This window comes from Buteo buteo, chromosome 2, assembly GCF_964188355.1.
Source record: "Buteo buteo chromosome 2, bButBut1.hap1.1, whole genome shotgun sequence".
Taxonomy (NCBI): domain Eukaryota; kingdom Metazoa; phylum Chordata; class Aves; order Accipitriformes; family Accipitridae; genus Buteo; species Buteo buteo.
The window spans coordinates 76,939,946-76,952,444 of record NC_134172.1 but is presented as its reverse complement, the minus strand read 5'-3'; the positions used below and the strand labels follow the sequence as shown (position 1 = coordinate 76,952,444).

The window sequence follows — 12,499 nt, the reverse complement described above, 5'->3', positions numbered from 1 at the left end:
CTCCTTTCCCTTTGGAAACCACTATAAAATGGGCAGTAGTTTTTCAAACAAACAAACAAGAAAAACCCAAACCAAAACCAATCCCACAACTTGATAATACTGTTGTTTTGAGGTGGTTTCTTTATCATTCTCTTTCCTGAAGTTACAGTGTATATTACCTTTGCTTTATAGAGTTGAGTGTGAAATTACATCATTTCAAATGTATTTACAGGAGCTTACTATAAAAGAAATTTGTGTACATGTATGCAACTATGTCTCTGCTTGTTTGTAGACTATAATATATTTGATGATTATTAGTAATTAAGCTTCTTCTAATCATACAGGCAGGTATTAAGCCTCTTTCAAACCAAAAGAGACAATTTCCTGAGAAAAGAGAGATGAATATGAAGAAGACTGTTTTGACAACTGCCAAGACTGAGGCAAACATTCAACCTATTGTTAAAGAGCCAGCAGCAGAAAACAGCACACCATCCTGGGCAAGCGATCATAATTACAATGCTGTAAAGCCTGAAAGGACTGCTGCCATTTCATCTTCACTGTTGTTCAAATGTATGTATCGCATAGGGATATTCCTGAATAATCATTTACATTTTCTTTGAATATCCATCCATTCTTGGCTCTGCAAGACTAGGGAGTTTAGGATTTGGGTTTTTTTTTCTTAGTATGGCACCAAACTACTTTTCACCACCTTCAAAGATTCGCACACAGAGATACACACAAATGGGAGACACTTTTAGAAGTTTCATTTGTATCATGTGTCAGTTGTATGATTAAGAGCCTATCAATCTACCCAGCTGATTTCTGGATGAAAACTACATGATTAAGCTTTAAATTTTTCCCATAAAGACAGTAACTGTTTCTAATCTAGAAAAGGTAAGTATTGATACATTTGTGTTAAGTTTTACAAAAAGGTTCCACAGTATGCACTGTGAATCAGCAATTGACTGTACTAATTTGAATTGTATTTTTGTAATTTAGATTTGGCACCTGTCTCTCAGGTCTTGCATTTTCAGTGCTAGTGCCGAGAATGAAATCTTCAACGTGGTATCCAACGATACTTTACACTTCTGCAAACAGCTTTTAACTGTCAAGCATATCCAAGTTCTTCCTGCTGCTTTTCTTCCTTACATGAAATAATTTAAGGACCATTCTTTACTTTTAAGTTTGGGGGGGGAGGCAGTACTCTTTTTTTTTTTTTTTTATTTTATTTTTTATTTTTCCTCTCCCCCTGCCCCTGTCTATTTGTATGTTCATACTTCACACATTATCCACACACACAAGAACACATCTTAAGTGGATATTAGGCAGAGATATTGCCTTGCATATTTTTGCAGGTTTTGAATAGCATCCTTGTAACTCATATAAAGGTAAGTAAATACTGCTTTGTAGCCTGAACAAGTCTTTCTGCTAATGACCGTTTTTTGATTGACTCCAGCTAAGTAGTTTTATAATGCAGCGGTGGAACTTCAGATGAAATCTTACATTTCACATTTACAAAACACATGACCTGGTGTCTGATGTTTACTCACTTGAAGATTAATGAATTCAGAAATTCAGTTCTCACAGCTTTCTTAACCACACTTTAGCCAATTTACATTTTATTTTCAGAAATAAACCTAGTTATTAAACACATACATTCTATGTAAAGTAACTGTTAAGTTTATAACTTATCTTTAAGATGAGATATTTTTTTTAGGTGTAATTTTTAAACACTGAGGGAACACCAGCTACCCTAAATTGCTGTTTATTATTATAGCACACAGTAGACTTCCTAGGTATGTTTTAATTTTATTTACCCATATCAAATGTTTAAATGGGTATAATTTTTCCCTGCATTTTTTTGTTGTGTATTTTGTTACTTGGGCCCTGTGCCTTTTTTATAGTGCACTCTTAAGATACATATTTTGACAAACTTGCATTTTTTAAGCTTCTTCTAAAGAAACTGTAGCTTTTTTTGTCAGAAACAGTAGTGTGTTAAACATAACTAAAATTGAGAAAGATGTAAATGAAACTATAAGGGCTTATTTTACATGTCAAATCTTTGTGACACTTTCTATCTCAATATAATTGCAAGTGTCCATATAACCATATCACTTAAAATGTCCTTATTGCTATAGGGTTTTTTTTCTAGGAGACAGGAATACAGGTTTTGAGGCAACAAATTTGGTTTTTAAGGGGCTGTTGCTCTTAAGTTTTACCACACTGGTGGTTATACAGATTTAACCAATTCCAGTAGAAAATCGGATTCCTGTAGCTAAATTTTTAAATTAGTTCAAAAATATGTGTATATACTAGACTTTAATAACGAACAGAAAACAACCTAGTTCGTGTGATGAAGAACTCTCGTACCAAATGCAAGGAAGACCTTCGGATTGCTATTATTAAGGTAAGTTGTACTAATATGTGGGGACTCTGTGCCATTACTAAATTCCCAGGTAAATTGTTTGTGTATTTGTGAAAAAAATTGTCCTGCTATTTGATGGATGGGTTTGATCTGTAATCTTCCTGAGAAGCTGCCATTGCATCATCTTCTAAGAGTATTCTACAAGATTTTATTTATGTAACAAATCTTTATATGCTCTTCAAAAACATAGAAGTTACAGCATTACGGAAATTCGTGAGAGTCATCTCACTTCAATTAGGGTATCTAAAAGTTAGAACTCTTTAAGACTGAGCTAGTCTATCAAGAAAAACACCTTCAGTGGACAAAGCATACCATCTGTTTTAGACACTAATCTCAGAACAAAGTGACTCTCTGTTTAGAAATGTGTGTTTCTGAACATTGATTATGAAAGATGTTTAAGATGACTAGTTCAGGCATCTAGGTGTCTAATGTTTGGACTTAAGATCACCTAGAGGAGGCTAAGGACAGGATTCTTCCATATACAGTGTTTCAAAATACCACCCGCATCCTCCCAGAGCTTCAAGCCATGTTCCGCAAATCCTTATTTGCGACTTCAGTGCACGAGGCCCTTTAGGAATTAAGGAAACTTAACACGATTAGCAGAATTGTTCTCTCTAATATTCTTTCCATCAGTCAGTTTATCATATTTCAGACATGGATTTACTTTATATGTTTACTCTGTACTTGTCAGATACAAGATTTTGTTGTTAGATATGACGGTAGTTTCACTAGTAGCAAGAAGAAAATCAAGCCAGTCTTACAGATGTGCTGGGTGATAGGGGCATGTAGTATATTTGCATCTAAGCCCTGCCACCAAGCCCCCTTTTCTCTTCCCAACCTGTTCTGCATTTAAAAAAGAAAAGAAAGGACACTTGGTGCTAGTAGTATGCAGTTATATAGAGCAGCTTTTTTTTTTTTTTTCCCTCCGTTACTCCATTAGTTTGTGTTTCTACATAATTTTTTTTCTGTAGCTTTTTCTGGGGATGAGTTAGGGCTGTACTTGGAAGTGATTTTGTACACGAAAATCTGGAGCCTGATTAATGACACTGTCTTACATCTTGATGTTCCCAGTGAAAATAATCCTTTTTATTCATTTAATAACTACAGTAGGAAATACCTTGAACTTGCTTTGTTAAGTGAATACTAAGTACAAGTACTTTTAAAGTTGCAGTCAGTATTTGAACTACACATAGAAGAGGAAATTAGATATGTGTCACATTCCCTTTCAGAAAAGTTGCTTTTAATTTCATTAGGAAAATTGGTATTAATGTAATATGCAGTGGTAAACTTTTTATATTGAATTTTAAGCCATCCTAGCTTCCAAATTGATACAAGTATATGGATTGTTGAGATTTAGGAACATTATTGTTCAGAGATTCAAGTTGTGATAGAAATCCTGAATTTGTCATGTGAGCTAGTGTTAATTATCAATATTTAGGTCATATCTAAGGAGATGTAAAATTCATAACAAAAGCAAAACAGACTGTTGTTTTATCTAGTAAGATCATCTAGGTGTTTGTGGGGAAGCATCAGCCAAAATGATTTCTGAAATGTTTTGAGTTTCGTTAGCAGACTAACATACATCTTACAGTAATAGGAAGCATTATTTTTAATTACACTGGAGGACGACAAACTTTAAACAGCATAATATATGCACATTTTTTTCCTTAAGGAACAACAAAAGCAGTTGATGTCCACTGCTTTACTCTGCTGAAAGCTTTTACACTTCAAGTTTTACACTAAATAATATCATGTATTGCATCTGTAATAATATTTGTCCATTATATGCACTGCTGCCCTGTAAAAGGGGGTAAAAGAACACTTCAGACATGAAGTTTGTTGATGCAGAGGTTTATCAGCAGTATCAATTTATATATCTGAAGCACCTGAACTCAGGTTTTTGCTTGATAGAGCAAAACTTGAAAGAGACTTTTTTCTATATCTTTGCTGTTAATTGCCAAATAGAAGTCAGCAGTAAATGTATCAGCAGTTTTAAAATAGAAAACAAATCCAGAAGGGTGGGAAAGAAGATAGACGTTTGTGGTATCCCAGTTTTGAAACTGTCCAGTTATAAGTATACTTAAGTACTCATCAGTGCTTCAAATCTTTGTTGAAGTTCAGCTGACTTACCTTATTAGACTTAGAAGAAATACATGAACCAGTAATTTACTGAACTCAGGTGTTAAAGCTACTTAAACATCTTAACTGCATTTATTGATAAAAGTAACTAAGCGCATAGGAAAGTTCTTGTGGTAGAACTTAGGAGTAAAAAGCACACCACGCCACTAAACTTCTGTTTACTTAACTGTAGGCAGATAAATAGTATGAGCTTATAGCTATCTATTATAACATGTTATTTGGTGCTAGTATTTCAAAGAAGTTGTTCATGAGTGGCACTTCAAAGGGGAAGTATTTCATAAAGAGAAAAGCAGAATGGTTTTGGTACCTCTCCTGCTTTTTACAGCAGTGAATTAGAGAGAGACAACTTCACACTGCCACCTCCTGGAAGTGGGAGGCCAGGTTTGAGGAGCCCTGGCTCTGGTGATAAAAATTTCCTTTTATTATCCCCTTTCAGTTTATTTTCTTCTGCAGCTAAACTTTCTACACCCAAGACCTATTCACAAAGTGAATAGCGCCTGCTTGTACAGTTAAAGGTCCCAGATACAAAGGTCACTTGGACTGCTTTGTTCCTATACACCTCTAACAAAATATGAAGACACTGTAAAGGGAATACAGTGATACTGGAAGCCCATCATCAGAAAATGTGATGTGTATACCAAAATGCTAGGATTATAGCATATATAATTTATGTATTTTTTTCTTGTGTCATTTTTTTTTCTTTCCATAATAACAGTACAAAGGCAGGAAAGAAAGAAAATATCCCACTATAAATAGAGCAGGAGGAAAATGTAGTACACTCAAGACAGGAGTTATGGCTCAGGAGGTAATAGTGGTGTAGGAAGCTGTAAGTACCATTGCAAAAAGGAAAAAGTAAGGCCTTGTTTGCACGCTGACTAGTGCCAATATAATGCTTCTCTTTGGGCAAGATTGTACCAGCTTAAGTTGTGACTATTCAACTGAGTGCAGTGTATGTGGATATACTGCTGTTGGTTTAGCTTAACTATTAAAAAATATTTTACTTAAACTGAGGAGCCATTCTTAAGTCATAAGTATGTTTGTCTGCAAGGACTGACTAGTTAAACTTGATGCCTTTGTTTTGGTGTGAGTGCTTCCCCACAGGAAAAACTAGCCTGTGCCAAGTTCCATACTTTTATAACTAAACTACTTCTGGCATCTGAATTAACTCCTTGAAAGCTAAGGTGTCTTTGCTTAATGCTGTGTTCTGCAATGTAGACCCTTATTAAGAGGCAATAAGTATTGAGTAGTACCAGGGGAATAAAAAAAATTATTTTACGTTACTGGCCATTTTCTGGGACACGTGGCTGCTGTATAAGTAGGTCTAGCCTTAACTCTTTGTAACTAGGGGAGTTTTCAGAAAGGTTGCTGACAGACCAAATAATGATCAGAATACCTAAGATGAGTCTGCCAGAACTTCTGAGAAATTCATGTTGGAGATCTTCTGGCTTTGGAAAGATTATAGTACAGGAGTGGCTGGTGTAACGCAGCTCCGGTGCTGAACTTGCATCGTGAGAGCAGCAGGGGCTGTGCTGGCACATGATCTGAACCCTGGCTGTGGAGTGAGGCAGACCAGTAGTGGCTGCTGAAGCCAACATTCCCTGGGACCCAGCCAATTAAAAGGAGCAGTGGGATCCTTGGGGAGCAATTATCATCTCCTGCCTGTGAACTACTGGAGCTCCCCTTCTCTGCTCTACAAGGTATGTTAACATCTGTTCTGTGGCTATCAGCCACATGAAGATTTTTGCCATGTCTCTTAAGTTAGGAAGGCTGGTCCCTACTCCTGGCATGTTTCCTATTTTGCTTTCAAGCACCTAGCACCCCCAAGGCGCTTGGACGACAGAAGGCCAGCACTCTGGCCATAATGGGTGCGTGGCTTCAGTATAAGGAACCATTGCTGAGGGGAAGGGTTGGGGGGGGGCAGAAACCTGGTACAACTTACGGATGCACTATGAATATTAGGGTGGTTTATCTCTTGTCATCAACACTGAAAGTGATGAAAGTTTGATTAAAAAAACTCACCACCCTCTATTGCTGTTTTGCTTTCTTTTACTAATATTACTTTAGTTCTTTGAACTTGCTCACTTGACTGCATAGCCAGTGAAAAAGATCTTTCTCTGCTAGTCCCCAAATAAAAGGGATTTTTTGAGGTGATCACTTGCACTTTGGAGTCAAGTTTTGCTGCTGATCTTGGTGCTGATGATTCGCTGTGTGATCTGTACTGACCTTGGAACCTGAAGATGGCCTGTCCCTGCAAGGACTGATGATACCAATCCATGAACGGTCTGGAAAATAAGGAGGCCCTTTTTTGCCTCTTTCACTCGGGAGTGGTGTAGTTGTGAAGATGCAGTCGGCTAATGTAGATCAGATAAATCACTATAATTTCATGTAGATTAAAACAAACAAAGCTTTGCGTGTCTTAAGCTACAGATTTGCATGAGCATAGCTACAGCCTTGGCTTGAATGCAAACAAATCACCACCACAGAAAAGGCCCTTGTCTCGGAGTTTCCTAAATTAATTAACTTTAAAGACAGGTTTACTTTGTGTGCCTGAATGTAAGGGCTTGGCACACAGGCAGCTTTATTACGAGCTTCTCATTGTGGTGCAGATTAGAACTGATAGAGGCTTTTGAAGAAAAACAGCAGGGCAGGGGGCACACCTCTGAAACACTATAGTGTTTGATTAAATAAAGTCTTGAAAGTGGAAGCAGACACATTGTTCCATAGGCAATTAACAGTGAAAAAATAACAGTGAAACCTATTTAAGAATAGTTCAACACTTTTGAATTATTTAGAACTAATGCTAAACTAGCTTTGCGGGCAATGACAAAAAGTCTAGCAAAAACAGGTTTCAGGAAAGCAACAGTTGAATGGTCGTGGAACTGAAGCGGTTACAAACTACACCTCACCTTCACAGCCTTGGGCACTGAATGTTCAGTGCCACAAGAGGGTGCTTCAGTGGCACCTAACAGGATTGACTCTTCGACAAGTTTCTGAGGCTCTGAGATGTCAGGCATGCATTCCAGCAGTGTGACTATGCAAAGGCTGCTCTTGAGGAACGTCTCGTAACTGGTAAGTAACCTCCCATTGTAGAGTGCTTTATAACTGACATCTAAAGCACCAGCTCGCCCATGTATTTTGTTCAGTTTTTTAAGTTAGATAATGCATCAAAAGGTTTCACTTCAGAAGAACTCACGGATTAAAGTTTGGTATTGGCCACTGCATTGGGGTGGAGGGGTTAGTTTAAATTCTGCTCTGTTAAGATTATTTCTATCACGAATCATGCAGAAAGGGGTCATACCACAGCCGCATTGGACAAGTCCATTTAGGACATAGTGAGGCTGAGTGGCAAAGGGAAGCTGTTGGAACACCACCACTTTTAAATTTGAGAAGTCCTGCCCGTCCCCTGTTTCGACAGTTTTACAAAGGGAAAAATGCAGTTCTTAAATTCTCAGATATTGGCAAATAGGGGTGAGAGATTTCATCTTCTCTGAGCCAAGAGCGTGTCCTTTTCTGCTGTGATACGTGCCAAAATGGGCTGCCCTCACCTTTTGTAGTGTTCAGACCGGACAGCTGCAGCATGCTGGAACGACTGCACAGAGAAATGGGATAGTGCAGGTACCTGCAACTGAGCAAGAAGGAGCTGCAGGACTGTACAGAACTTTACAGGACAATTTCACAGGCCAGTTTTTTTAGTGACACAAAATGCTGGCTGGGTTTTTTGTGAACTCCTAAATAGATTATTGCTTCTGCCTGGTCTTTTCACATATGCATTCCTATCAAATGTTTAAGCCACTGTAAAGGCCAGTGCTGTTGCAGATCTTTAGAGATGAGCTCTTCTCAAAATACATATTTACTTGGCCTTTGTATAGGCTATTGGAGAATACCTTCTAACAGGTATTTTTGCTTTTTTAACAACTGCAGAGCTGCACTAGTGTGAGTTTTTTCCTCCCTCTAATTTGACATTAGTTTGTTTTTTTTTTGAAAGGACATAAAAATTCTTTTAAATGTAGTAAATGATTCACTTTAAAAGGTGGATCACAAGTACCTGTACTCTGCTTCTTAGGTTTTATTCATATTGTGGAATTTTACAGAATTTTTTTCTTTCTTTTTTTTTCTTGCAGAAACATGTTAACTACCAGCTTTCTCACTGTTGATGCCACACAAACTTGTATGCTGTGCATACATTTCATAGTTGTGGGTGGTGGGTTTTTTCTTAAAACTGTTTCAGTGACAGAGGAGCATGAAAAATAATCCGTAGAACCCACACGTGCTTCACCAGCCTCCATGCTGTGGGCTTGTAAAGGCTCGCCGGTGTGCAAGGCAGCGTCTTCTGAAGCGTTGGGTTGCCAGCATCCTGCTCCCTTGGGCCAGTGCTCCCACTGTGGAAAGTTCTGTGCAAGCTGGACAAGACGCCGCCGCCATCAGCCTGTGCTCTCTGCACACTGCCATGAGGAATAGTATCCTGGGGGAAAAAGTGGATTAGTGTAGATGGAGAACACAGGGAAATGTTAAGATGATATTAGACACCAGAGACAATAGTTCTGGTGTATGAACAGCCTTATGCCAGACTTAATTCTGTAGGGAAACTTCTCATAATTCGTACTATGTAACCATCCGCTTGCATGGCTGCAAGACACTTTTCACAAAAGTCTTTTTTAAAAAGTGTTCTGTAGTTGTAGCAGCTGTGATGCCTTTTTTTCTTTTGCAAATATTTTTTCAAAGGAAAAAATCTGAGCCTTACAGACTCGTTATGAGATAGACTCTTGAAGTGTAACTGCCTATGGTTTGTCTGCAGCATCATTTAAAACTTTTAGCATCAACTAGAGCAAGATCTTTAATGTGTGATTTGAATAATTTTAAAACTATACAAACAAAAGTAATAGCACACTTCCTCAGGTATTTAAAAGTTGGAAAAACTAGATAATGTCTCTGGGCAAACAACCCGTCACAAATGAGATAATTTAAATAGAAACTAAGGCTCGTGGTGTACTGTTGAAGTGGCTTTCTAAAGCTACTATTCCAAAGAAAGATTGGGTGGAGAGGGAAAGAGGGAAGAACCAGCATAGGCTTGAATGCTCTACAGAAATATTTTTAAGAGATCAGAGGAGGAGCAAAGTTCCCTTTACATGCTGGTGGTGTAAAACACAGCCTCTCAGTGTAGGTGAGGGATTATGATACGAGCGCATCCCGCAAATCCTTCGTGCAAAATTAAAACAGGACTACACTGGAAATCATTCTTAAATTAGGCCTGAACAACCACATTAACAATGCTGAAACATCAATGTTGAGATGTACAAAAGTGAAGGATATGTAACCATCAGGCTTTCAACAGGCTTGTCTGTAACACAGTAGATAATGTAGCAGTTAATGTCCTCCACTGCTTACAGAAATTCCATTCTTAGCTGCACATTGTATTATTTGGCTTAGCTTCACGGGGAATTTCCTTAGGGGAGGGCTTCTGTATCTGTTGACATCTAGTGGGAGATATTATAGTTATGTCTGTAGTGAACATACCATAGTAATGCTATTTCTTAAGCCTTGCAAGGAATGCCCTTTTTTTGCTAGAGGGTTCATTGGGTTTCACTCTGGAGATGAGCTGACTCATTAGCTCTATCTGAACCTCTCAGTCTTTTTAGCCCGTGCCTCTTCAGTCAGTAAGAATCCTGTTGCTGTCCTAATAAGTGGCTCACAGGACAAAATGGGGGAAATGGGAATTAATGTTTTGTTTTGGTTTAAATACCATTTCTAACATCAAGCCAAGGGAGGTACACCTGTGTGTTCAAAAATGCCAAATAGAAGAGCTACTAAATGCCTTATTCTGGCACTAATCTTCTGTCTCTGGTGAAACTCCCTGTTATTCTGTTAGGCTGGACAGGCTAATGTTCAGTAGTCATCTCTATCCTTTTATTTTAAATTTAAGAATGTTTATTGTAGTTATGCTGGAGCTACTGATGAAAAGGACTGGCAACATCACAGTATAAAATACAGTGGCCAGTATGTATAGTAGGCATTGACTGCATCTTCAAGTTGTTCGTGGACTGCAAAGCCAAGCAATTTGAAATTCATGGTCTGAGAGAATACCTGTTCCATCATACGTCCCATCAATTTGCTGAGTGACTGTGGCATCTGTTTAGAAGTTAAATTCCACATATGTTGGCATACTGCTCTGAAAAGAGTACATATTTCTATTAATTCTTCCAAACATAATACTTGCCATAGTTTCTTACCTATCAGAAGATAGTGTAAGCTTTGGGGTGTGCCCATGTTGCAGCAAAGTCAATAGAAGAGCAAGCTCCCACCAGAAGAGGCAGTCCTCCTCCTTCCTCTCCCTCAGCTGGGTGCTCCTGTGCCTTGGATCTAAGACCCATTTAATGACACAGGGAGTTGGTTCAGCCAAATTACGTGGCAGCACATTAATCTTGCCACTAAAGACCAAAACTTGATAGGACAAAAATTCTAGTTTCTCATAGTCAAAATAGGATAAGAGGTTTTTTAGATTATGTTCCACTACAGCCATCAAAAGTTACTTGCGTATGTAGGATTTAAGTAGGCTTGATCCCTTGTCAAAATGTGCACGTGATCTGACTGTCCTTCAAATAGTGATGTGTCCTGTAAATTTGCAAAAGTAGTTCGTAGGTGTTCTGAAGCACTGAATGACCTACATGTGACTGAATTAGTACATACAAAATCTGTACCATCCATTTCTCCAATCAACAGGTACTGCTAGGTGGACAGTTTTAATTGGTATAAAGTAGTATTGTAGTTTGAAACTTTATGAAGCTTATGAAGTTCTTGCGCATCTTCTGTTGCCGTGCTAAAGCAGCACAGAATTACACGCCTTACTTTGGAAACCTTTCTAAATAGTCACGATATCAGCTTGCAGAATAAAGGATGCTTCTGCATCTTTCTTCTTGGACCCTTTTTGATTCTGCTGCCCTTCAACCCTGGGAACTTCAATCCACCTTTGTACTAGTACCATTTATTTATTTATTCTACAAGTACGTATTCTTACTATGATATAGCTGTGTAACATAGGTTTGTGGTGTGGATATAGTTCTCATATATATATACATCTGATTGACACAAAACTTCTTGTGCTATTTTTAGTTTTATCAATGTAGTTCTTGTTAACTAACTTGAACTAATGATTAAAAAGATAGTGTATAGAGGATTAAATACAAATTTAGAATTTCATATTTTATACTTCTTCTGTAACCCTAAAGAACTAAAAGTCTTAGCACTGAGGACTGAATTTCACTGTCATCATTTTGAAACCGAAGCTGTGCTGTCCTGCCTTACCGCGATGAGTCACAGAAAAGTGCTTCTGTCCTACCTGCCTGAAAAGGTACAATTCTGTGCAGAAGATGCAATAAACCAGGAAGAAGAGAATGGAAGTAGAGTAATTCCTGCAGTGTTACCAGTGCACACATTTTGAATCTTCACCTTCTCTATTCAAGACTATTAACTCAAAAGAGGTTGGCTTTTTACCTCTGATAAGTTCTGGGTGCTGAATTTGGCCAAACAAAAAACATCAGCAGTAGTTCCCAATTCCAGCCCCCCTGCCCCAGGATTGCCAGAGCCCTCCTGACAACTGGAATAGTGTTAGTGGGGTGGGGATGTAAGGAGAGACATTGGGAGTCACACGGACGGTCTCCCTAGCTCCATCTCTTGACAGTAATCAAGACCAATCTCTAGGGAGAACTATGGGAACAGTGTGAGAGTAATAATTTTAATCTACTTTATAGCACAGTCTTCACATGCTTTGAAATGATTGAATGTATTATGGCAGCTGTTTTCATTTTAAACTTCAAATAGTTAAATCTCGGGAAAACTCCTGAAGGTGTCTGCTTGTAAAATACTTCTAGGAAAAAGAAAAATCAGGATAAATATATAGTGTTTCTGGATCTTCTGGCTGCTTCTCCTTGTGTTCCAGCAGAAGTTTGGCACACACCCTTA

At 38.1% G+C, this 12,499-nt stretch overlaps 1 protein-coding gene across 4 annotated transcripts in view; it reads left to right on the top strand.

The window, feature by feature from the left end:
- Positions 1 to 12,499, top strand: part of DIDO1 (death inducer-obliterator 1) — a 56,341-nt gene that overhangs the window by 22,795 nt on the left and 21,047 nt on the right. For all 4 annotated transcript variants that reach the window (XM_075020745.1, XM_075020734.1, XM_075020727.1 and 1 more), the window contains exon 7: positions 324 to 549. In XM_075020745.1, coding sequence (XP_074876846.1) covers positions 324 to 549 — 226 coding nt within the window. The remainder of the gene's footprint in view (positions 1 to 323; positions 550 to 12,499) is intronic.